This window comes from Chlamydotis macqueenii, chromosome 11, assembly GCF_036417535.1.
Source record: "Chlamydotis macqueenii isolate bChlMac1 chromosome 11, bChlMac1.mat, whole genome shotgun sequence".
In the NCBI taxonomy this organism is placed as follows: Eukaryota; Metazoa; Chordata; class Aves; order Otidiformes; family Otididae; genus Chlamydotis; species Chlamydotis macqueenii.
The window spans coordinates 16,206,499-16,232,787 of record NC_141566.1 but is presented as its reverse complement, the minus strand read 5'-3'; the positions used below and the strand labels follow the sequence as shown (position 1 = coordinate 16,232,787).

General features: G+C 44.4%; 1 protein-coding gene across 2 annotated transcripts in view; it reads left to right on the top strand.

The window, feature by feature from the left end:
• MCF2 (MCF.2 cell line derived transforming sequence) overlaps window positions 1–26,289 on the top strand; it is a 58,678-nt gene that overhangs the window by 27,275 nt on the left and 5,114 nt on the right. For both annotated transcript variants that reach the window (XM_086756295.1, XM_086756296.1), the window contains 23 exons: window positions 507–656; window positions 3,130–3,254; window positions 3,750–3,864; window positions 4,233–4,352; window positions 5,494–5,685; window positions 7,061–7,252; window positions 7,391–7,562; window positions 10,731–10,819; window positions 11,346–11,434; window positions 11,682–11,748; window positions 13,569–13,684; window positions 13,790–13,859; window positions 14,221–14,313; window positions 14,646–14,738; window positions 15,692–15,817; window positions 16,613–16,834; window positions 20,306–20,398; window positions 21,370–21,448; window positions 21,963–22,026; window positions 22,492–22,598; window positions 22,680–22,792; window positions 23,065–23,177; window positions 24,695–24,795. In XM_086756295.1, the coding sequence (XP_086612421.1) occupies window positions 507–656; window positions 3,130–3,254; window positions 3,750–3,864; window positions 4,233–4,352; window positions 5,494–5,685; window positions 7,061–7,252; window positions 7,391–7,562; window positions 10,731–10,819; window positions 11,346–11,434; window positions 11,682–11,748; window positions 13,569–13,684; window positions 13,790–13,859; window positions 14,221–14,313; window positions 14,646–14,738; window positions 15,692–15,817; window positions 16,613–16,834; window positions 20,306–20,398; window positions 21,370–21,448; window positions 21,963–22,026; window positions 22,492–22,598; window positions 22,680–22,792; window positions 23,065–23,177; window positions 24,695–24,795 (2,701 nt within the window). The remainder of the gene's footprint in view (window positions 1–506; window positions 657–3,129; window positions 3,255–3,749; window positions 3,865–4,232; window positions 4,353–5,493; window positions 5,686–7,060; window positions 7,253–7,390; window positions 7,563–10,730; window positions 10,820–11,345; window positions 11,435–11,681; window positions 11,749–13,568; window positions 13,685–13,789; window positions 13,860–14,220; window positions 14,314–14,645; window positions 14,739–15,691; window positions 15,818–16,612; window positions 16,835–20,305; window positions 20,399–21,369; window positions 21,449–21,962; window positions 22,027–22,491; window positions 22,599–22,679; window positions 22,793–23,064; window positions 23,178–24,694; window positions 24,796–26,289) is intronic.

Sequence of the window (26,289 nt, the reverse complement as noted above, 5' to 3'; positions counted from 1 at the left end):
TGGTGAAGCTGTGGGTGAGGTGGCCGTGGTGCCACACTGCCTTGTAACCCACCATTTGGGCTGGCAAAGCTGGAAACGAGCATCACCAAAAAGCCAAACACATCTCCAAAGCTTTACTGTGTGGAGGTGTTTTGCAGTGTGGGTTAACCAGAGAAGGAGGATAAAAGAGGAATTACAGGAATGTGTGAGATGGATCCTGTGGTGGTTTCTGCTATAGTCCTCCAGTATACACTAGGAAAAATTTCAGAGCACACAAGAACTGTCAGCAGAGAACAAAGCATGAGGTTTCTCTGCCCAACACTATCCTTATTTAAGTCCCTTTTGTGGATTCAAACTGCTCTAAAAGCCACCTGGCCACATCAGCTCCATCTGCGGTGAACATCCCACCCATCTCTCTCAGCTGTTGGGCTCCCCTGCAGATCTCAGCCTTGGCTCTTCACGGACTCCTAACGAGCTGTAGGGATATCCTGAATCCCAAGCTGATTACGGTTATCATCTCCCACCAGGCAATAGAGAGTTTTGCACTGACCGTGAAGGAAATTGCACAGATGTTACAATCCTTTGGCACTGAGCTGGCAGAGACCGAGCTACCGGACGACATGTATTCAATCGAGCGCATCCTGGCCCTGCGCACGGAAAAGTACTACCAGCTCAAGGTATGTCTCAGCAGCAGCTCCGCCACCTGTTTGTGTAGCAAGGTGGGATTTCTGGGGTTTGGCTGCCACTTTGTTTGGTGCCCACTCCTCCTTCCCTCCCATGCATGTCTACGTGTTGACAGACAAAATAAAACACAGCGTGACTATTTCTGTACGTTACCCTTACATTTGCTATCCACTCAAGCAACTTAGCCTGCCAGCATCCAGCAAAACGTCTCAGCTGCTGCCTCCTTCCTGGCTGCAGGAGTTGGTGTCTGTAGCGCGCTCCTCCCCTGGGCTTTGCATGTCTCGCTGGCAGCAGGGCAGGTGGGAGGCTTTGTCACCTGTGGGTTTGTTCCCCTGGTAGGGTTCCCTCCACTTCACCCCCATGGCTGGAGGAAGCTGCACGCAGAGATCATCAGCGGGTCTGGAGGGGTGGTTTGTCCCCAGGTCCCTCCACCTGATGTAGCTTCCTCAGGGGGGACTTGGGGAACTGTGCTGGAGAGCATCCAAGGTGAGGATTTCGTGCAAGCTCATGGTACGGAACATTCGTGGTGTGTTCCCTATCTTCATGTGAGCATTCAGGTTTCATCTTAAACAACATTTGTGTCTTTAATATTTTAAAATTTTTTCCAACTGTCTGTGATTGTGATCACAGTTACTGTAGGATTTAGTGGAAGCTTTAGTGCAACCAGCTACTGCTGTATCAAGCTGTTGTCTTTGCCACTCCTGCATCTTTCTGGGGACAGCACAGGCCTGCCTGTCCCCAAACCCTCTCTTCCTAAACGATTCCCCTGCTAATAGCCGTGCTGTGCGGCTGAAGAATGAGCTCCTTTGCTTTAGGACAGGGTTTGTTTACAGAAGTCGAAGGAGTGTATCTATTTTCATTTGTAATCACTTGTTCATGTGACAGAGAGTTCACACACTTTCCTCTGTGGAGAAATAAACCACATCAGGTGTTTTCACTTGCATATAAAGCACAGCAGTGCTCAGTACAAGGTGTCTGTTGCTTTAATGCCTCATCTATTAATTTCAAATATCAAAACCACTCGTTGGCTTTGGACTGAAATGAAGTCCATTGGCTTTTTTCTTTTGTTCCTTCTAAGACCTTGAAAGATGAAAGCAGATGAGAAACCGTGCACAGATTGTGGTGACAGCAAGACATGGGATCCTTGTCTCTCTCCTGACAACCCCAAGATTGGTACAGCTGATTCCTGAGTTCAGATAATGAATCAATCAGAATAGTTTATGTAACTGTGATACTGAACAGAAGCTGGTTGCAAACACAATGAAAAAATGACAGAAATTAATTAAACAGGGTAACTAAGAAATTAACCTCTTTGATATACTGAATGAGAAAAAGTCAAGTTAACACCTGTTTGACAGTCGGGCTTTGAATCAGAAGGGGAATGCAGGGTCCTGGAGAGTGAGATGTAAGAGGATGAAATAGCAACCACCTGTGGTCTAAAGCATGCTGCCTGATTCCTCTTTCCTTTTGAGTCTCCTGGACCTGATAGTATCAAAAGGAGACAGGGTTTTTGCCTTGCAGTCATCTTTAAAGATGGTTTAGCGACAGGGATGCAAACCGGCAGCGGACACTTTGTGTGTGGGAGAGGAGAAGCTCCTGCAGTTGTGTCCTTCTGCTCCCAGGCTGCTGTCCTGAAGATGCTGTCATGTTTAGGTTGCTGAGAGCAATGTGGGTCAGGCAGACATTTAAGCAAGACTGTGCTTGCTGAATCTTCTCCATAAAGTGGTTTTGCCATTGTTTCTCTTGCAGTAGAAATCTGGCCATCTCTAGGATGGGCTCTTACTCCTCCAGGAGCTGGCTCTCCAATGGAGCCATGCACCAGTGTCCCCTTCAGGGCTTCTTCCAACTCAGTTCATCAGCCACATCCATTTTCTTCTTCTTTCTCACCTTTGCATTTGGTCTTTTTTTTTTTTTTTCTGAAAATCATTGACTAAATGCAGCCGTTTGCTTTGAGGCTGAGCCCAGTCCAGGACAAAGCTCCTCAGCTGATGCTGATGAGCACACCAAGGGCTCTCAGCTGGGAGTCAGTCCCAGCATTACCCCACTGTGGGATGCTCTTCCTACAGCTGCCATTGATCACCTTGACGCAGAAGCAGAGCCTCCAGGCTGCAGAAATGTTTGCTTGACTATGTGAAGTGGTAGATAGATGTCTATGACAAACCTACCTGCCTATCAAGAGAGACCTGTGGTAGTGCTGTCCTCCTGCCTCTTGAATTGTTCTGTGGCCTGATGTTTTTGTGTGTGCCAGTTTCCACCCAGCCTGGAGACCAGTCCATGGTTCAGCCTCCTCCAGTTCCTGGGGCTAACCCCATGTTAAGGAAACCGAAACATCTTCTGGGAGTCCTTTGGTCTGATGGGTACTGGTGCTTCATTTCATACAGGGAAACTAAGGCAGGAGAAGCAGTAACAGACTTACCCTTACCTCACAAAAAGTAGCCTGAATCAGAAATGTTTTGCATTACACAGGAAGATATTACAGCAGTCACAAAAGAAGGAAACTTGCTTTTGAGCAGTTTTGAAGAGCCTGACTCTGGGGAATGCGGTCAGGACCAACACCATGAGAGGCCTGGGGACTGGGAGACTGTGAATCGGTGAGTGCGCTGTGTTCCTAATTTGCCTGACTGTTTTTTAGTGGAAACGCTCAAGTTATTTAAGCATAGATGTGGTGTTTAAGTCGCCTATCAAACAGGTGAAGACAAAGATGTCAGAGTTTTGCACCAGACCCATAAAATTGCTGGGTGACTTCTTCAAATGACTTTGACCTGCTCTGTTTCTTTTCCCCCACTGATACGATGAGGCTGTGGAGCAGCTGCAGGGTTCCTCCATGCCAGACTCTCAGGTATTATTCAGATAAGTGGAGATAGCAACAACTGCTTCACACAGGTGCCATTATTTATAGTGATAATTTCATTTTAATTCTCTCTGTGAGAAGAATTCTCTTTTCACAAGTCACGTATACACATCCATTGACTTCTCCTGAGAGCTTGGGTGCAGAAGACCTGAAGAGGTGGTCTCTAGGGTTTGTCCATCTCTGCTTGTCCTCTGTTTGTAAGTTGTTCCACTCCTATCCTTTTTCTGTGCTCAAGGTTACTTGGTCAGCTGCGTGAGATGGAGACTGCTTTTGATGGCTTCTGGGAAAAACATCAGTTAAAAATGGAGCAATATTTACAACTGTGGAAGTTTGAGCAGAGTTTTCAAGAGGTATGATCAGATGCACTCCTGTTGGCAGGAGGAGGAGGAGTTGGAGACGAAAAGGAGGGGAGAGAAGTTTTTAAGCTTTTTATTTTGAGAGTGTTTAATTTATGCTGCTGTTCCTTGGCTCTAGCAGGGCTAGGTAGCTTGGGGAGACCACTGTGCTTCCTCATTCAGAGCTAATTTAGGTATCACTGCCCTGCAGTTACGTAGATTTTGCTGATAGAAGCATCTTTGAGTTTAGAAATTAGTTCTTGAACACTAGTTTTATTATTGGATTTAGCAGTCTTAGCTAAAGTGTGATTAATTTTGGTCTGAGAATGATTTTCTGCCTGTGCTTTGTATCCTTTTGCAGCAGTCTTCTTCTTTGTGTCTAGGTCAAGAGTGCCATTGAATTTTTAACTGGTCAGCAAGCGGAGCTGCCCGACACTGGCGACAGTGCCTCCCAAGTGAAACAGAGGCTCAAGGACTTGGATCATTTCGATGGTATGGCTCAGGTGAGATAATCTTCCGCAGAAAGAGGCACTAATGAAACAAAAGGGGCACATTCTGTATTTGAGGTAGGAGGTTTTTTCTGAAATTATCTGATTCTGGTTTAATTCGGTGGTAAGTGGCTGCACAAAAGGATTGATTTCATGTCTTGTCATGAAGGAAGAGGGTATTTAATTATCATAGTTAAAATAAATTGCTGAGCCATCATGAAAATCCAGAACAGATAAAAGTCTGAACATAGGGGAGGCGTGGGAGTTAATAAGCTGGAAGAAGAATTATATATATGTTAAGTGCCTTAGCAGTGCTAATAGGCAGAGACTTGTTACCAGTCACATGGAGAGGCAAAAAAAAAGTTGCTATCTTGACGTGTCTGGGATTTGAACATAACATATGGCTGAAGACTTAAGAGACGTAGCAGCAAGAAGAGTGAAGAGAGATGATTCACAGGCACGCAACTGAGGATGTGGCTTCTGTAAAAGGTTGGGCTTGGCAAGTGGGCCGGGGTCAGTGAAGAAATCCCGAGTGGTCTGGACACAACCCCCAGAGGCTTCTTGGAAAATAAGAGTCCTAGGGAAAAGGTTGAAAGCTTTTTGGTCATTTGGAAGAAATGTTTGTGGAGAGAGGAGCAAAAGGCCGGGCAGACAGGGTGCAACAGGGAAGCAGTCCCAGCAGAAGGCCAACCCTGGAGAAGATGTAACCGTTACACCGACCAAGATGTGCAGATGTGCACGTGCTTGTTCTTTGCATTGACCTTTGCCACAAAGAACGTTTGGTTTTGCCAGAAACTAACTGCTTAAATTGCCTTTCATGCTTATGAGCATAGAGTGCCTAAACTGGACATCAGTTGCATTGGTTTTTTTAAAGTGCGGTTCCTGGAGATGGCAGCAATACGTTGCCAGCAGCCCTTCACAGCATTGCTAGTTTGGTGAAATACTGTTTTCTTCTTCATCCTCCTCTTGGAGAGCAGAAGTTTTCTTTCCCAGGTCGGGGGTGGCATTTTATCCTGCATAAGCCACCCATTCTGGCTACTCCTAATGGCAGCCATCTCCATGTGTCTGGTAATACAAGAAAGTGCCTGTTGTTATATGTCAATATTTTGGCATTATTTCAGTAAGTCTGCGATCCGTTCTCTTCCTTTCACTGAAGGATCTGATAGGAAAGGCTCAGGTGGTGATACTACACGGACACCAGCTAGCAGCAAATCATCACTACGCGCTCAACTTAATCTGCCAGCAATGCAACGAGCTGCGGCACCATTCTGATGTCTTGTCTGATGAGATCAAAAGGAAGCAGATGCGACTGCAGAAGACCTTGGATCTTCACACCCGTCTTCAGCAGGTAGAGTTCAGAGATGCAGTGCCCTGAGAAGTAGGAAGTTAGCTTCTCCATGGGGCTAGCCTCTCTACTCCTTCGCTGGGCGCCTCTGAAATTTGCAGCTTTGCTTCGGCATTTCATGGTAGGAAAGTGTTTCCCCAGAGGCTGGAGGAGTGCTTCACCCCTCGCTTAGCTGGTTAAGTTAGCAAACAGGTATCTGCTGATGATGTGAACAGTCAGCAGAGAGAGGTGGGCATCTCCAAGGGGCAATTCAGAACACCACAGCTCATGTTGTTGCACATGCTTTCATGCTGCATCCATGTATTAATTGGCTTTCAAGGTTTCCATACCCAGTGCAATAGAGAGAATGCTTTCAGATAAACTCCAGCCCTTTTTTTCTTAGTAGTTTATTAAGAATGAACATAGCTGACTATAAAATAAGGTGACAGATTGGTAGATAGGCGCAGCTGCTGTGTGCTAGCATGGAATTGGAGTCATGTGGCTCCAACATTCTTTGATATCTTAATGAGCATCAAAAATTCATTTAGGGAAATTCATGCTAATTAGGCCAGAAGGCATATGACTGTAAAATGCTTGAGGCCATTAAGAGAAGCAGCGAAGTTTGACCCTATTCCATTTCACTGTTTTGGGGGACTTTTTTCTCTCTTTGTGCTCCACTTCAATACCACATCATTCTGTGGGGACGGACGATTCCTCAGCAGCGTCTCAGCTGCAGGGCAGTGTCCTCTCCTGGACTCCTGCAGCCCTGGTGGGTGGCAGTGGCATAGCCCCTGGGCTCTGCCGCAGCACGCCGTGGTCCTGCTTTCTGCTGTTTCCCTTCCTGTTCACAGCACCGGGGTCCTCTTGTTCTTGGCTGCAACCCCAGCCTGGCGTTCAGCTATTATTACCTGTGCATGTTAAATGTACAACTTTAAACTGCAATTTAAAATCTTTTTTTTTTTTTTTTGTTAAACATGGATGCAGTTACTTTGATCATTCTTTGCAGTTGGAGTCTGCACTCCCATTTATCTCAAGAAACTCTCCTGTCTCATTGTAAACTCTGTAGTACCCCCGTCAGCTTTCTGAGTTGGATAAATAAAGATCTGCTTACCATTTGGTTCAGCTACGCACTCAATAGTGCTTCTGTGTCCATTGTACCACTGGTTTTATCCAGGTACAAGTGGGAGCACAACTTGGCTGGGTATGTTGAGAACTGCGGTCACCCTCCAGAAAAAAGTGTGCCCTTTCTACTTTCTAATCAAAATGCAATAGCTGCCGAGGTCTTTAGGAGTACTAATTAGCTCCGTGTTGAAAATACAGGTGTGGTAGATGATATTCCTCATGGGAACTTTGATTGCTGACGGTCTCGCTCCCTGTGTTTGCCCCGTGCTGTTACCAGGCTCTGCAGTGCTGTGACGAAGGTGCCTACCTGCTCGCCAACCAGCAGATGGATAAGTGCCAGTCTAAAGAAGGCGCTCAGAAAGCTCTTCAGGACATAGAAAGATTTCTTGAAAGCTCTTCAGCCTACTTAAACTGCGATCCCCAAGCCCTAAACTGTGATTTTGAGTCAGTCTTAACGTCTGAATTGAAGGTAAGCAACCCCTCCAGTTCCTCGTTACACAAGATCGGACTGTGTTGCGGTGTTGCCAGCTTTATAGTTCTCTGTTTTGGGAGAAAGTGCAAAATAAGGTAGTTATTTGATCACAGGAGTCTTTTTCACTCTCTACAGTGCCAGATACAGTCAGTGCAGGTTAAGCTTGAAAACGTTCGAAGCATGTTTGAGAATCGTCAGTCTTGCTTCAAGAAGCTGTTGGATAAACACGTGCGGCCCATCCAATTAGTAGCCCCTCGTCCAGAAAATCCTCCAAGATCAAAATCGCCATTATTCTCTCCTAAACATGGTAAAATATTTTAAGTTTTTTGTATTTTCAGATGATAATACTGCTTTGAGGAGGGAAGAGTAAGGCTAAGGACGGTTTTGGGAAACCAGCTAAACCTTGCTGGCTGATGCAGAGTTGTTGTATAATGCTAAATGTGTCTGAGATGATTTATTATCTTTCCAGTTTTTGTGTCTGGCTTCCCATACCCGTGTGAAGAATGGGTCTCGTTGCTTGGTATTTATTTTCACTTCCTACTCAGTGAAAAAAAGAGAGCTGTAAATGGCACATACTTCTAGTTCTGCTTTACTAGCATCCTACTGGGCTGCAAACTGGTGAATTAGTGCTAGAGGGAAAAAGGGCAGGGTTTATAAATTTATTAGCATATCTATTCTCTGTGACAGTCTCCATAACTGTCTTGAGCTGGAACAGACATAAAATGAGACTGATGTTTGCAAAGCAGCTTGGAGAAATGAGGAGCTCAAATCTCATGAGCAGAAAAGAGAAGCTGATTGCTTTAACTCCGTTTGATTCTTTGAGGATGTCTTCCTTAAATCCCAGTTGTGGAATAACTAATGCTCATAAGGGTACAAATTCTGGTTGGACTGAGGTCACTGCATGTTCTGCCTTGATTTTGGTAATGGGATGTGGCACAGTGTTAGCTTGAAATGGTAACATTAAAATGTTTATCCTTGGCAGCCCTGTGTGTATCGGAATTAAAAAGTATTCCAAAGTAACGTCCGTTATTTTAAACCAAGGACGTGCTGAGTTATGTGGAAATACTAAATTCAGTGATCTGGCTGCATGCAGCAGTTAAACGTTTGTGTTTTAACACAAGATTTTTATGATGAATAAGAAGTGTTGGGTATGGTGAATTGTATCAGGTGTCATACCAACAGGAAAAGCGACTCCGATTTGGGGGGTCCCTGCTGTCAATCGCCAAGCTAGTCGGGGGATGGGAATGCAGCTAGATGTGGTGAGGGGAGCTAAGCTGCTCAAGGCGCAGGCCAGTGAAGCAAATAAATCCCAAATTTCTTTTTCTCTGGGCCAATGCCACCTTCACTAGCCCACACTGCCCTCTAAACCCCTTTCCTCAATTAGGAAAAAAGCTGAGTCTTTAAACTGGAGTATTGCCCATTTTACCTAATGTAGCTCTGCCAGCTTGCTGGAAACAGGAAAGCGTTAAGGAGGAATTATTGACTTAGAGAGCAGGGGTAAATGTGTGGCCACCTCCGAGGGATGTTGTGAGACAATCGTCAGTTGGCTGGGCTTGTTTCATGCCTCTATGGGATGCATGTTTTTCTAACAAAGGCACTCGGTCTCCTGCGAAGCACAGGTGTCCTCCATTAATCCTCTTTCTGAAAGGGATGATCAAGTGTGTTGGAATGGGCATAGCCAGCGAGCAGGGAAAGACAAAAGGCTCCTCTTTGGGTAGATCATGCCAAGAGAGCTTTTTAATAAGGCCTCCGTTTGACACAAAACATCAAAATGCTGCAGGCCTGCCGGCGTGGTGTGTGGTGTCAAAGACACACGCTGGGCTCCGCCGGGAGAGCTTTGAGATGGATGGGTTTTGTGGCACGACTTGAAACCAAACCACTTCTGAGCACGTTACTTTTGTCCTCTTTCTTTCTTTCTTTTGTTTTATCCCTCTTTTTTTTTTTCTGTCTGAGGACAGACACTTCCTCTTTCATCTTTGCCCTGGATTTGAAGCCTGTCTGATAAATGTGATTCTAATTTTGAAACCACGTTTTGGGGGGTGGGGGTGCGGGAATGAGTAAAGCTATCCTGTCCTCAGCCATCAAGCGTAGCGAGGTGTGTGGAAGCACTACGGCAGGCTGCAACAGAGCCCGGGTGTTGGAGTAAAGTCACTCTTGCAACAAAAGATGGAGTTTCAGCTGGTGACCGTCTCTCAGCAAACTTTCTATCCATGTTCCCTTCCTCCCAGTGGGACCACTGGCAAGTCCTCGTTTCTTTTGGGACTTCCTCTCCGTTATGGGTCACACCCCACGCATGCCTCTGATCTTCTCAGATCCAGGTCTCCCCTTCCTCATTCGAGATGTTTACAAGGGGAGGTTTAAGGCCCCGTGGGTGCAATAATACGCGGTAGCTTTATCTCAGGGCAGCCCCATCTGATGGAGCGCCTGCTCTCCATGTGGGTTTGCGTTCGTCTGCATCCGTTTTTCTCCCTACATCTTCTGCTTCACAAAAGGTGCCTCTTTGATGTCAGCAGCATTCAAACCTTCAATCTAGACACAGCTGCTGTTGCGTTCATATGTGCTAAGATAGCTTTTTCCCCCCCAGTTGAAAGATTTTTCATTGGTCCCCTTTTTTTTTTTTTAAGTTTTTACTTTGCTGGCCTATTTTTTTTTTTTCTATTTGTAAATAACATGACTATTGCATATCAGAGTGTGTTTATTTTTGGTCCATCTCAGAGTCTGGTCCATCTCAGCCTGGCATGTGGCAGCATCGCCAAGGCTGGAGCCGGCAAAATGCCTTGCCACTGCCAAACTGGATCATCGCTGGTCCCAGCTGCGATAGACCCTGTGTAGAGCTGGAGAAATTAATTATTGTCATTCATGTTGGGGGAGGAAAGACACTTTTGGTGAAAAACTGTCATATTGACAATTCAGGAATAAGGAGTGTTTGAAAGATGACGTATAACGCGTTGGGGAGGTTGATATTGTGTTTTTAAGCTTCCAGTGTACCTCTGTAACCCAAAGTATTACAGCTTGTAATTATTTACTGACAATATCAATAAATTCTTCCAAGGTGGAGAAACAGTTTATACCAGCTGAGCATCTTGCCCTACGTTCATAACAGGACTTTAAAACAGTATCCCAGTAGGTGATGTTCCTTTTGGTAGTTTATTTGATTTTATTGTTTTCTATCATTTACACAGGCTTCACAGACTTAGTTAGGTTTTGATTGCAGTATTCACTTAATGGACATTTTGTTTTTTCTGATTACTTTTTACTTTATGGCCTTTATGACCATCCGTGTGACTTGTGTTATTTGGTATTAGTATTGTTGCTTGAGATATCCTTTATTTTGTCAGTTTGCTTATAGTATTAGCTAGCTGATTATTCATTCTCAAATTTTATCTCATTTTTCTTTGTGACTTATTAGTTTCTGTGTGAACCATCTCCTTCACTAGAGACACACTTTATGTAATATGTATTTTTTCTGCCCAAGGTGTGGATTTTAATTCCAGTTTGAAATTTTCATTTGATCTCTCTCTTCCTGGGAAGAAAACATCTAGAAAAACGCCAAGTTCTCGCAAGGTAAAAATTATTCATGAAATCTGAATGAATTTTATACACTGAAAACCTGAAACCCTTCTAAAAATTTATTGTACTTAGACTTTGGATTTGGAGATGCTCTTTTTTTTTTTCTTTAAAAAAAATCCTTTCATATCCATATGGTTTAGCTGGATTAGTCCAGCACCTGAGATCTCTCTTGAATTGTTTTTCCAAGTCACAGGTATCAATTTCCTGTTCTCCTTGAACATGTTTTTTGCATAACAGTGTTGTCTATTAGGAAAACTCCGCATCCGCAGATAGTTCCCTTGTGAAATCTGGTCTCTGTACTAATGAATTGTGTTACCAGTATTTTCAGATTTTATATAGCGGAGAAATTTCTGAGAGTACTTGGCTATCCATTATAGACTACGCCCTGTTAAAGTCTTGTGTCACAAAGTATTTCATCCTTCCCCAAGGGGTTCCCATGCTGACATCAGGGGCTGGGCTCGTCCCGCCTCTGCGGTGACCTCCCTGCAGCATTTCCCAGTGCATCCCGTTTCTCTTCCAGATCGAAGTAATGCACGACTACCAGGAAAAGCGGAATTCCCTGCAGTCTTTTATTTCAGACAGCGATGACAACTTAGATATACTAAAAGGGTAAGCTTTCACCCTCTTTACATCGCTCAAAATGATGTTTGTGTCTGGCCGGTCCTTGCCCCATCCATGTGTTCCTCCAGCCTGACCTGGGTGTCATTTCTTGGTGCTTTTGCCTGTTTTGTCATCCCTATGTTTGTTGTTAATGAGATCACGCAATGTTTTGGGCTTGTTGAACTGCACTGATTGCCTGTGGATTTTTTACAAACATAAAAATAATATATTCCCTTTTTTTTCCCCTTTATTTTAGCCATGTCATAAACGAGCTTATAGAAACTGAGAGAGTGTACGTAGAGGAACTCTTCACTGTTTTGACGGTGAGTGACTTCTCCAGGTTGCTCATTACTGTTCCCTGGTGACTTGTACAAAAGTGCACCTGCCACTCTGTCAAACTAAGCAAAAATGTTTGGTTTCTACAAACTATCAGATCCCAAGCTAGTCATAATTTTTTTTCTCCCTAGCTTTTCTTTGTTGGAGGCATCTGCAGGAACAGTTGGTGTCAGGATGAGCTTTTCATCTAGAATGAGGGAGAAACTTTCTGTTTGTACACAAAAACACTTGTAATTAGTTTTATCAGTGCCTGGAAAAATGTACAAAAAGCTGTATTTTTAACTGTTCCCCAATTTCTTTTACCTTTTGGAGACAAAAGAAAGAAGCTTCTCTTTTATCCTTGGGAGGATTCTGTCTCAGTACTGTGAAGTTCGTGAAGATATAAAGCACATTTCTTTAGAAACCAGATTATAATTTCTCATCCTGCCATTTTAGACGCTTCTGCTTTATTCCAAAATAACCCTTGCTGATGGCCCAAACAAGGTGGCTGTTAAATAGCTCTCCTCTCTTGCATTTCTCTCACCCAGGAGCAAGCAGGATATAAATCAGTTGGGCTGCAGGTAGTTACATGTAATTGCCCTGCACTGATTGTGGTTTTTTTTTTTTTTTTTTTTTTGTTAAACCACACTCTGTGTGATAAAGCGATTGGCAGGTATGCAGATTTATTACTGTGCATATCAAGTCTAGATGGAGAAAAATGGACTTAAGTGTTCTGAAAATAGTATTTCCTTTAAAGAGGGAGGCCAGCTTGCCCTGGTTAAATGTAAATGACTAATTTTCCAGATACTTATCTTCTGCTGCATCCTTAATTAACTACAAAATGCTTGCTTAGTGTAAGGAATACTGATTCCAACCATAGTGAGTGTGAAAGATTAATTTGGAAAGCCAAAAAAGATATGCTGTGCATACTGAGTGAATTTTTGCAAACATTTTTCCTGCTCATGTTAGAAGGACCTCAGTTCTGTGCAACGCTTGGTGACTAGCCTGGTCAGCTTAAGCTGTGGCTAGTGGCCTTCTCGATGTCGTCTTTGCAGTGACGGTCCTGAGCTCTGGTCATGGCTTCTCCCTGCCCTACAGTTAGGATGTTTACCACGTCTGGTGGATGTTTTTTGCGTTGGTGCAGTGATGTGATATTACTGAGGGGAGCTTTGCATTATTTCCTAGTTCTACCCAACAGTTTGTAGTGCTGTGGTGTCCCTTCCAGCTCCTCCCTGCTTTGCTAGGCTGTGATTTAAAGAGACAAGTTGAGCCACAGAGGACAGAAGTCCTGAGACATTACAGAGAGCTAAATGCTGGCACTCAGTGGGTCTTGTACAAGAGCAAAAAGCCCATGGGTTTTGGTATTTGATCTTAAGCCATCGCTGCTTTGTAACAAATCATCTCGTGCACCGGTTCTTGTGCGGTTATGTCTAACTGCATACCCCATACAAACACACTGTTGCTCCTCTGTCCCATGGTCATAGCAGCAAATGTGTTTAACCCAGATGAGTTTTCCTTGGGGATCTCTCCATCAGTCAGGCCACAGCAAGGAGGAAGTGGCTGCAGTTTCTCTTTGGTGAACAGAGCCTCTCTGCAGTGCTGGCCAGCCCCACGAGAGCCATTGCAAGCCATCCCCTGCTGGACTACAACCCAGGGACTGAAAGACAGGAGTTCAGGGATTAAAAAAAGGAAATAAAAGGGATGTTGCTCTTTGAAACAAAGTAGATTGTATTGAAAGTCTGTTCACATCCCTTTTTCATCTGCCTTCGAGGAGATGCCAAGCCAAGGCCTTACCAAGTGAGTGATGAGCCCCTTTTGCATCCCGCAGGGCTACAGAGCCGAGATGGATAACCCCGCCATGCTCATCCTCATGCCTCCCGTGCTGAGGAACAGGAAGGATGTCCTCTTTGGAAACATGCCCGAGATATATGATTTCCACAACAAGTATGATGCTGGCTCTATTCCCCTTTTTATCAGACTGATTTCCTGTAGTGATTAAATACCTAAACCGAACCTTGCTCACTGCTGCATTTCTCCTGTCTCTTGCAGAATTTTCCTGCACAGTTTGGAAAGCTGCCTGGGAGCACCCGAGAGAGTGGGATTTTGTTTCCTAGACAGGGTGGGTGACTCATTTTCACATATAAAGCAGACTTGAAGGCCAGTGTTTCTCCTGGTTTGTCGCACTCTGCAACATCTCAGTTATGTCAGTTGAGTAAGATGCTTGTGATACGCAATACCGACAGCAAGGCAGGGAGCGTAGGTTCGTGGCCAGCAGCAGATGGGGGAAAGCAGCAGTCGTGACTACACCGCGGTCTGCTGTGATTCCCAGCAGAGGTTCTTTTACCCAAGCTCTGTGACTTTTAGATATTAAGATTGGAAGCAGAAAGAAAAGCACAGTTACAGTTAGGGGGTTCGTGTCATTTGGCTACCCAGCAGGTTTGCGTGCGTGCATGTGACTTGCTTTTCGGCTTCCCTTACAGCGAGAGGATTTCCAGATGTATGAGAAATACTGCCAGAACAAGCCCCGGTCGGAGTCCCTGTGGAGGCAGTGCTCCGAAAGCACCTTCTTCCAGGTGAGCTGTGGTCCTACCAAGGCAGGCATAGTCCTGGGACACTCACTTGTCCTAAACACCCTCCTCAGCATCCTGTGATTGTGCAGCGTATTCTATTTATCGTTGGATGCAAGCCTCACAAAAATAGCACTTGGAGTTTCTTGTACACTAGGAGTTTAAGGCAGACCATTCATGACATTATTTTACATGTTTTTATAAAATTTCTTTAGTTATAGGCATCATATGACCCTTTACGTGTAGTCTTTGAAGTCATCGAACCATACTCATCATGCTGTTGGAATAACTACTTAGAGTTGGTGCAGAACTTACTTAATCTGAATTCTTTGTTCCAGGAATGCCAAAGAAAATTAGAGCACAAACTGGGGCTGGATTCCTATTTGCTCAAACCAGTGCAGCGCCTGACAAAATACCAGTTACTTCTGAAGGTATTTCATACTCTGCTTTGAAAGGACATTGGGAGATAGATTTGTTTTCTGTTTTGTTTTATTTTTCAATTAAAGGTTACCTGTAAATCAGCACCAACCCTTAGATTATGTATTGCTCATCTTGGCCCTCCATAGTGACTTTCAATGAGGATGAAAATTCACGTACCTGAAAAAGGAACAGAAGCTTTTAACCAGCTGTTTTTAGGGGAGAAAGACTGAACCTGTTCAGAGATGCAAAGTAACAGAAGCAGTTCTAAGAAAACTGAACCAGAGATAATCATAAGAGTCTGGTGAATGAAATATATTGATGCATCTCTTCTCCTTTGGTTGTTGTAGTGCCTGTCATCTTTAATGCATTCATCCTTGTGTCCTCCATCTGAGGCAGGCACAGAGTATGAACAACAGTGGGGTGCTGGGTTCTGAACCCCGCCTTCCAGCTTCTTGAATGAGGGATGAGTACACGAGAAGCTGTAATTGGGCAGAGGAGGCCTGAAATGTGATTTTGTATCAGTGGCATAATTCCCAACTCTGTCTTCTGCTTATTGACTTGAAGGCTCTGGGTTTTATAAAATCTGTTCCTTCTGTCCGCCAGTCTCAATACAGTCATCTGCTGCAACCTCGTTTGAAGGCATATATGACATATAGCTGATGGAAAACTGGAGCCTTATTTCCCATTTCTTACCAAGCAGGAAAACACAACACAAAGAACTCAGATGAGCATGATGCTGCTCTATAACCTGACACTGTCTTTAAGGAAATGCAGAAAAAATGGGCCATGCTTTAGTTCCACACCTCATACTGACTGTGGTTTAGAGTGAGTCTTTTTTCCAGTGACATCTGAAAGAAGAAACTGAGGCAGTGTAGGTTGCTCTTGGGCATTGGAAACTTCGGGTGAGATGGAAAAGTCTGCTTTGTTCAAGTGCGAACACGTGCTCTTCCATTTCTATTTTCAGGAGCTGCTAAAGTACAGCACGAGCTGTGATGGAGTTCAGGAACTTCAAGAAGCTCTGGTTGCAATGTTGGATTTGCTAAAGTCAGTCAATGACTCCATGCATCAGATTTCAATAACAGGATATGATGTGAGTAGATTTGGGTAATGAGAGACCTTGCACAAGGCCGGATGATGTGTTGGGAATGGACAGTGTCCCAGAATGTATGAGCTAAAAGCTACACTAGAACAGCCACAAAGTGAATGGGGTCAACAAACTCTTACAAGTGACAGTCTTCTGTCTGATTTCAGGATTTTGGAAAGTATCTGCATCCGAAGGATGTATCCAAAGTTGCGTAGTGCCCACACTTGCCACCTTGTGGTTCTCGAGAGTATTTTTTCCAGCATGGACCTTAGTTCTCTCATGGCTTACCTTATAATTCACCTGGAGTGTCTTCACAGCATTTCTCATCCAATATTTAACTTTATACTCTCTGAGGCTGATTTTGATCCTTACTCATTGAAGTGGTTGTCTTTCCTAGGCCTTCAGGGAAGGGTGAGGGGATGGCTCTCTGAGCTGCCGGTCCCATCCTTAGAGACCTCAGTTCAGGCTCAGATCTCCTCTGCCCACTCCTACTGAAGTAGGCAGAGCCCTTGACCTGGGCTTTGATAGGAGGAGGAGAGTTTTCCTGTCTTCCTAGTTCTTCCAGCTAATGACTCGTAGCCCTTCACATACACAAGCTGCAGCCCTGTGTCCGAGACCTCTGCTTCCCTCCTGGCGCCATGCCGTCACTCCCAAAAGATCATCTGATCCTTCCAGGAAGACCTATTCTTAGAGTGACGTGCCTTGGAACAGGGCTGGCCCCATCACACGTCATTGTTTGGACAGTCCTTTTAATATTTGACGTCTTTTTCTTCCTTTTTTTGTTTCTCATGCTCTCACCAGGGTGACCTGAGCGAACTGGGGAAAGTATTGATGCAAGGATCTTTCAGTGTTTGGACAGGACACCGCAAAGGTCCGACAAAAATGAAGGATCTTGCCAGGTTCAAGCCAATGCAGAGGCACCTCTTCCTCTACGAGAAAGCCTTGGTCTTCTGCAAGAAGCGAGAGGAGCATGGAGACGGATATGACAAAACCTCGTCTTACAGTTTTAAGCACTTTTTGAAAGTAAGGACTTTTAGTTGGGACCGTTGCCAGGCATATTGTAAACTCTGCAGACCCAGAGAGTGTTTTTCCTCTAACGCAGTGGCTTGTTCTCTGCTATGGAGGGCTGTAATGCCCCGTAGGGAAGTGCCGTGCCCGGGAAAGGCTGTTGGTTGTAATAAGCTGTGAGGACCCCCCGTGGCTGAAGCAGCAGCTGGGAGGGCCCTTGGACTCAGAGTCACATATGTGATGGCATCTGCCAGGGAAACGGTGCTGTGGGCAAGTCCCAGGGATGAGAATGTGCCTCCCCCCTTCCCTAGTTGGCTTTCAGGAGCAGGGGTGAGGGCGTGAAACTGGGGCGGCTTTTTGCGTCTTCCCCAGCACACTCGGGACAGCAAAGGGTCTTCTCATGCCCCTGTTCCTCAGAGAGGGCCCTTGGGCTGGGCTCTGTCTGGTGCACAGCCTAGAGCCTGGCTGCTCCTGAGCCTTGTTTCCCAGCCAGGAGGATGCAGAGAAAACTGCCGTTCCTCTCTCATTGCCTTTCTCCTGTAGCAGGCTCTATCAGATGAAGAGAGTCACCTATGGCAAACTATGAGGGACATAAACAACTGTCCCAAGCCTACAAATTCTAACTACTATCAATAAAAATCCCAAATTGCTCCTCTAAAAGAGACCTTCTGGCGTACTGCGTGTGATGGGCACTTCTAACATCAGCATTTTGTCTCAGTACTCTGCCTTGTTTTTTCTCGATAAATAAAACCCCCATATGGGTGTATCTTAGAATGGAAAAAAAAATGGGCCCTTGGAGGCAGAGCCTTCAGGCCCAGATGCTGCAGATCCCTGATCTCAGCGGGATCTGGAGAGGGAGATGCCACAAGTCAGCAAGCCATGTAATAGTAGATAAGTCAGTTCAGCTCCACTGCACAGTACAAATAGTGTATTAAAACCAAATCCCAGGCCATATGTTTAGGCACTTAAATGTTTTTCCCAAACAGTATAATTTTCTTTCTGGAGAGCTTGTTTTCCCTGTAATACTTGCTTTACCATACGTGCTGTTGAAAGAACTGAAGAGGTGGCATGGGGAAAGACTGCTCAGAGGAAAAAATCCTGTGTTGAGGAGTCCAGGCAGTGTGGCCAAGGTTTTTCTTTGCCTCGAGAGGGCTCATTTTCCAGTTGTTTGCATTGCCAGGCTGAGAGGTTGGGGTTAGAGAATCCGTGGATGCTGCAGGATTACATCTGCACACGTACGTTTTCAGAATTGCTGTCTTAAGGGCAAAATCATGTTTCTGGAGCTTTATGTTTGTTTGACTGGTAATAGTATCAGGAAATCATTTTTCTTTGCAAGAATGTTTTCCAGGGAGTCAGAATTAAAGCAAGCTGTTTGGTAGAAGCTGTGGAGCTGGACATCTGTGAAACAAAGAAAGAAGCACTCAGGATAGTATTTTACATACTGTGTAAAATATCCAGTGGTAAATAGCTCTTCAGCTGAGATTCAGGAACTTAGAGGATGGAGGTTCATAACTCAGTGTAATGCCAAGTAAATCCAGCTGCCTCGTACCGCCGTGGAAGGCGATGCAGATGAACGCCGTCCCAGAGCTTTACGCTAACCCACCTTGGTCTGCATTGCAGCGAACCAGCAGCTGAGGGACAGTAAATCCTGGCCAGGGGGAGGAGGTGGAATTTAAAAATCCACTAACATGAGCAAACAGACCTTAAATGTGTCTGCTCCTGGCACTTTTCTTTGCATCCTCATAGTAGATCATCTGAAATTTCTAGTATCTTGATGCCTGGGCAGTTTTGTAGGAGCTGCTGTATAGTTTGCCGTGCTAAACAAGATGCACGGAACTGGAAATTGCAGCAACTGGATGCGGTGCTCTCTAGGCTACTGTTTCGACATCTTTCATGATTTTTTTTTTTTAAGTTTTCATAAAATCAGAATGGAGCTCAATCTAGCTTTCTAAGGCATTGTGGCACTGTACTGCACGGGATAAAATTTTAAAAAATGTTCAGGACTATGCTGCAGATTTTAACCTGTGCTTTTTAAAATACCAATGATCTGTGTAAAGTTGTGAATGTGCAAATGGTCACTGGCTTGGATCACCTTCTTGCAAGCTCACTCCTGTTTGGTGGAGATCTCTAGACTTTTGTCAGGTGTGACTGTACAAGACAGGACTGGGAAATACTGACTGCCGTGCAGTGATGGGCCTTTCTGCAGCTGGAGGCAAACGCTTTCTCAAAAGTTCAGAAAAGCTCTGCTGTTTATACCAGTGAAGAAATGAGGAAAGCTAATTAGCAACTTGCTTCCTATTTCCTGAGGCTGTGCGTAGTCACTGAAAACTGGGATCTATATTTGGAAAAGTAACTAGGAACAGAAAGTTTGTCCAGGTGACCCAAACTGTAAATCCTCGTAATCTTTCAGACAGAAAGCTCTGAGGATGCACATATTAATAAAGAGGAACAGCAATGTTAAACAGATGTTCTTTTAAGGCCTTGTTTGTGTTTATGCTGGATTTATCTAATCCAGTCTGTGTGCATAACTTATGACTGATGATACAATCATTATTAGATCTGTTTCAAAACATGTAAGTAGGATTCTTCATCCGGTTTTGACCATCCATTGATCAGCGATAAATTGCTAGCAGACTGCTTTTAAGTGAGAGGATGGTTTATGCAGTATCAGGTATCAAAGCTTTTTTCAGCTTTATGGCACGTTCAGCAGATGGATCAGAGGTCTCCTGTTGCTGAATTGTTTCTTGGTCTCCCCTCATGGTTTGAGTTTCCCATTCATGTGGGTCACATTGCACAGATCTTGAATTATTTGTGCTTTTGGCATTTCCATCCAACTCATCAGAAGTGGTCTGTGATAACGAGTACCTAGCTGCAGCAGCATTCAGGCACGTCTAGCTTGGAGTCCGCATCCTTCTTGAAAGCCAAGTTTATGGCAGCTCAGGCTGTGTATCAAAAAATTAACACTTCTTTTGGAAACCTTGGGATGATGTCTCAACTGCAGGGATGGTCAGGGGCCAAACTATGTTGAACTGAAATTCCTAAAGGAGCTAAGGGCTTTACAAATGGGTTTTAAATACCTCTGAAAGACTGAAACGCAGAATTTAGTGAGTAGATAAAAAATAATATGGCGGAAATAACGTATGCAGAAAAATAACACGCCATGCATTCATAAGCCTCATCTGAGAAATTGCATACGGAAAGAGATACAAGATGAGTTTTCAGTTAGTTCTGCTGATTCCTGAATGGAAAGTCCCCTAAGGTCCATTGATTGGTTTCAGAAAGATTTTACAAGTACAACAAGCTGGTAGAAAGTCATGGGGGACAAGTCAGAGAATGACTTTCAGTTGCTACTGAAATGAAAGTTGATGAAATGTGTTAAATTGGGTGAAAACAGCTTTGTTTAACACGCTGTAAAATGTCTGGATTCACAGGGAAGAGGGAGAGATTTGTAGTATGTTTAATTTTTTTATTCTTTTGGATTTGCAGATGAATGCGGTTGGAATAACTGAGAATGTGAAAGGAGATCATCGGAAATTTGAAATCTGGTATAGCGGGCGAGAAGAGGTCTATGTTGTGCAGGTTTGTAGCTTCAGAAAATCTGGATGTTTGTGCATCCTCATAACAGTGTTAAGGAAATGTCTCCCATTGATCTTTACAGGGTTGTCAGACATTTAACTTGTTTTTCTTCTTCACCTTTGCCCACATCAGCATTTACAGAGCTGTGCCAGTGGCTGGTCCTTGATGTCCAGTCCAGAACTGTACAAGTTGTCTTAAAGCGGAGACAGAATTGCTCCTTGGAAATGGAGCTTTTTGTTTGAGATAAAATCTCGAATACACCAGCAGTTTTACTGTGCTTAATAGCTTATGTGAACTGGGCTGGGAAATGGGCCTCGTGCTTTAATAGGCACGAGCCACATGTGCTCCTCTACAATTAGATGTCAGAACTGCTCCCAGAGCACAGGCTTCGCCTCCATGGTGCCGTTTCCAGTAGTCTTTTGGCTCATCTACGAAATAGTAGCCCGATTGATCTGATTTCTTCCTGATTTTTTTTTTTTCCTTTTCTAGCATTTTGAATAGACATTTATGATGGTGAAACGTTTGCCTAGTGGAGTGTTCACAGGAAAACCCATTGTGAAAATAGTGTTGATGGTTTTTTTTTAAATTAGCCTTCTCCCCAGCTTTTTTATTCTCCATGTTACAGCACAGTAGCCAGCTTAAATTCATAAAGCAGATGTATGTTGCCAAGTATACATACATTCATAAGGCAGATTTGGCCCTTTAGGAATTTTGTAAAAGAGATAAGATGCATGCACACCTGTGCTTTTGCCTGCACTCCTTGCGTTGTAGTGATGGCTCCGCAATTTCCACTGTTTTGCCTAGATGTAGTGGGGATCATCAATTTTTAAAAGATCAAGAATGTTTAAAATGTAGTACTGGCTTTGGATAAAAGGGGATTTCAGATAATTACAGCATAGCAAAGTAAGATTTTATTAATGCATTATAATGGATGATTCTTAATTAAAAATTCAGATAATTTTCTCTTCTTCCAGGCCCAAACAGTAGATCTGAAGATGGCATGGTTGAATGAAATACGGAAAATCTTGTTCAAGCAGCAGGAGCTTATAAAAGGTACATTTGACCAATTTCCCTGTGGCATTCGCTCTGCAGTGGAACCTTTCCCATTTTCACATTGCTAATTTTCAAATCCACTAGTTCTCACCAGAGAACTGATTTTTTCAGAAGAAGCGTAGTAGCAAAATACTGGAGTGAGGTCTCACGTTACAGGGAAATATCATAACTTAGAGCAGTAGAGGCGAGGTGCTTATGTGAAAATTAATGAGAGAAGTATATTTTTTTTTTTTTTTGTAATTTACTGTAGGGATTATTTTACCTTTGTTATCATAGGCTTAATTTAACAAGATACATAGCAGGTGCCTAGTTGTAAGCGTATTAGAGTCTTCAGTGGCATGCTCGCTATTGGATTTGTGCTAACACACCACCCTAATCATAACTGAGTCTGGTTTTCTCTAGACAGAAATCATTAGGGTTGTACAATAGGTCTAACTTTTAAGATGATGCTTCAACTGTGACGGTTATAAATAAAAAAAAATGGATTTGTATCTGGTGTTTGACCTCCCTGCAGTGGAGAAGCAGCAGCCTGGCTCGTGTACGGACCCGCTCCCGCTCTCCTCCCAGCTGAGTGATGGGTGAGTCCCAGGAGCCCAGGGAGTTCTTTCCGGTACCCTCCCATCGCTGGGCACCCAGTGCCTTCTGGCCGTATCCTGGCTCTGTGCTACTCTTCCCACCCCATTTCTATCCGAGACCTCTGGGTAGGTAGCAGGAGGGTTGTGCTGCCGTTGGCCCTTTGGTGGGGACAGGGTCTGTAAGGGCCCCCTCCAGCGCTCTCCAGGCAGCACAGGCTGAGCTGCAGCTCCTCTGCAAATGGAGACGTAGATTAAAGGCGGTGCTCAAATTCAGGGAGAAGGATACTCTGGCAACTTTGTTTTCCCTCCCAAAAAAATTAAAAACAGATGCTGAAGTCCTTAACCTCTGTAGAATCATACATTAAGAAGTACCATTATTACTTCTGATCCTGTTTTCCAAAACCTTGTGGAGTCTGCATTCACTCATAAAGTAAAACTAAGACTGGTTTCTTTTTTTTTATCCTTCAGAAAGCGGCAGAGAGCCTCCATAAGCTCAGAAGAGAATGACTCGGAGCGCACTAGCCCGGTGATGCTGGACAGTGGGCTCCCATCCCCCCAGAACAAGCCCCACAGAAGTACGGACCTTTCCCCTTCCTTCGGGGCACGCTTTGTGGGTGGTAGGGTGTCCCTAGCCTGAGCTGCATGCTGTCTTGCAGGTTGGCCAGGAATGTCACAGTCCCTGGAAATCTGCGAGGGGCTGGAGGAGTGGTCAGGTAACCAGTACCTCTCCAACTGCTCAGACACCGAGGAGGAGGACGGCAACCAGCTGGTTAGTATGGAGATGTAATCATCCCAAAGCCCGGGTTGCTCTTGTTTTCAGTCATTTAGTTTTGTTTTGCTTCACTGGATAATGAATGTATCTTCTCAGATTTTCCATATCTCAATTTTGGGGAATGAGGAGATGTCTCAGCCAGAGTTTCTTAAAATAATTTTAATTAAGGTAGCTGATAGGGCTCTGTCACGTTCCCTGCGGCAGTCAGAAATAACAGCTGCGTGATATGAAATGTAGCTAAATAAGATAACTTTTTCTTACTACCACAGTCTCCAGGAAGATATAAAGCCCTTGCAGACTGCAAGAGGAGAGGATCAGAGGACCTGCTGGTGAAAAATGGGGATGAAATTCAGCTTTTGCATGAAGATGGTGAGGGACAGTGGTAGGTATTTTAGGATTCCTTTGCCTTATCTCTGAGCCTGCAAGGAAGTCCTGTGCGATCTCGTTTGCCTGGTGATATGCTCATTGGAGCTTCTGGTTGAGTTATAAACTGTACCAGAAAGCCAGAGAATTAATTCCCTTGCCAAGACCAGAGACTGTATGCGCTGGCTTGGCCTGGGAAAACGTGTCAGGACTTCCCTTGTCTGAGAGAGCTGTGGTTTACCAACATCCTCACAGCCCCTCTTGCCATGCTCTCCCTGCTTCAGATGATGCTTCAAGTGAGAGCACTTTGCCCATCGCAGCTCAGCTGCTGGCTTTGTTCCCCTGGGCTTATTAATAACAATATTGAGTAACTGTGAGACGTATTCCTCCCTCAAACTGCTGTACAAGTGTTAATAACTAGTTCATGGCCACAGTTATGTATGTAAAGGCCATGTATGTAAAGCTGTGGCTCGCAAGATAACACTTCACAGCTGGTTCTCTCCTTATGGCTGGGAGCATTGCCTGGGAAATCACCATACCCAGCCTCCTGCCTGTTGAACCATTAGCCTCCTTGTCTCGGAGGCCAGCGTGCCCTCTTCTGATTTTTGCGGCGATTTGGCTGAGGTTTCTGGCTGTCTCTTCTTTCCAGGTTGATGTCTGACCAGCCCTCATCAGCCACCCTGGGGTCTCAGTAGGAGAGAGTGCAGCATGCTAATGCCGTGTTTGGGATATGGGAGGGGTGATGTTAGCAGGAACCTGCATCAGATTTGTGCAGGCACTAGCCTCTAAGTACACAGGCACAATTGCCCCGTGGAGGATTCCTGGCCAACATCTACAGCCCTTGCACTTCAAGGGAAAATAGAATAGAATAGAAAGGAGTATTTCAGCTGGAAGGAACCTTGCAATGATCATCTAATCCAACTGCATTTGCAAAATTCAGTTTGTTGTTAGCAAAAGCAAGATGTGAAGCATCTCAGTTTTGCTGAATGCTCACCACCTCTGACAGTGGTTTTGGCCAGTGCCAGGCAAAGATTTCTCTCACCAAACTTTATTGTTAGCACAGATTTCACTTCAGGAGTGAGACAGAGGGATGTCACTTATGAGCATAACTATTTCCAGCTGCGTAAATCTTGAGTTGAATTTACTTATAGTACCCTGACTAAATTCATCCTACCAGTCTAGCTCAGTAGCAGAGAAATGAGGAAAGTAGTTGCCCTTGGCTCCATCGGTAGTCAGCGGAGGAAAACTGGCAGGTCTCAGGCAGGATAACTCATGCTCTGGAGAGTCCTGTTCCCCTCTGTTAACTAGAGAGGAGCCCAAGGTGCTCTCTTGTTAAAAAACCCAAGGTAGGTTTTTTTTAATTAGGTTCCTAAATTTAGGTGGGAAGAATGCTTTAAATGCATGCCCAGCTCCTGTTAAAATACTTCCCTGGTTGGAACAAATTGTTGGTTGCGCTGGTGGTTGTATAGAGTGTGCCCATATCAAACTGCTCCTGGGTAGGTTTCTTTCTGTTACTAACACCATTGTCGTTCAAAGGTTGGTGAAAAACCTAAACAGAAGAAAAGAAGGCTGGATTCCTGTCCACAGTCTGCAGATAGTAGTCGGTGACTGCAGATTTCGGAATGCCAAAGTCGCAGGTATCATATAGCACGCCTGGCAGAAATATCTCGTAACTCTGATCAGGTCTTTTAAGCCATTTGCATTACACCTGATGTACTAAATCTGGCTGCATTATGCCTCTGCAGGAAAAAAAAAGAAAGCAGCTACTCCAAAAAGCCTGCAAAAGTAGTAAATTAAGCTTTTTGTTTGTTTGTTAACACCTTAAGACATTTCTGTGACTTTAGGCACTAGTAAATTAAAACCAAGCATTTAAAAACGTAGATTTCTTTGCAAGAGCACTTGGGTAGAAGATTGGGGCAGAAGAGACGGAGTCTGATCAGGGATTCCCATGACTGTTTTGCCTGCTTGCTGCTGTAGCTCAAACCTCGTGTGAATAGGAGGTGCCGAGGCAAAACCTCCTCCTGCTGCAAAAGACGTCGTGCCTCACCTCGCGCTCTCAAGGCAATACTTCATGTCTGCAGCCTCACTCTTGCCCTCCTTGCTGCCTGCTTCTTAATCCATCATTAGAATAAGGTTTATATATAAACAGGTTACCAGGTTTCGGCAGAAGGCTTCTAATCACAAAAAATAATATTTAATATTTCTCATTTTCTAGCCATAAATGTACATAGAAATAGATAGGGGAGCATAACAGATGACACAAGAAAATGCCTTAAGAGCAGCCGTGCATGCAGCATCACCGCTCCATGTGTGCCTCATCACCATGCTGTCCGCCAGAAATGGGAGACCAGGGTTTGTGATGGGAGCAGCTCAGGAAACCCACATAGATGTAGTCCATTAAAAAAAAAAGGAATACACCAGTTGTTACCATATGAAATGAATTTTGCAAGTCAATCTCTTTTTAAATACTTTCTTTTTGTCAAAATCTGTTGTTTTGATGAACATGAAGGAAGCCTTCTGAAAGTCAGCTCTTGATGGTTTTCCAGTGTATTTCAGTGAAATCCTTCCTATACAGGAAGGTATTTTTTTTATCCCCTGTGTTGCAGGGCAGTCAAATTTCACAAGTTGGAGGTTTTCTAACTTTACATAAGGGGCAGCCTGCAGTGTGCTAGGAGCACAGCTGAGAGGATTCCCCTTGGCGTGCTCCCGTCCTGGAGCACCGTGTGTTGTCTTCTTAGCGAGCCTGGTTATCAGATCTTGCCAGGTCCTGGCCCACAGCCTGCGCAGGAGGTTTCTCCAGCTGTAAACGCATCCTGAAAATAGGGTGCTGGCAAACTTTGAACATGGATTTGCTTTGTCAGTGGTCATATCCCCCAAAGCCTAAAGACTTACAGCTCCAGGATGGTTTACAAAGTTGCTGAGTACAAACTAAGGAGATTTTAAAGGTGAAACCACAGAAAGCTCCTCCTGTAGGTCTCACACCGCTGCCCAGGCGCTTTGCAGTCGTGTAGGCAGGGTGTAGTCACAGCCCTGAGGCTCTGTTTCCCCTGTTAGATTGACTCTGTTCCCTCTCGCTGTTGCTTTTCGTGTATGTAGTTTCTAGGCATGGTTCTAATTTTACACACACTCCC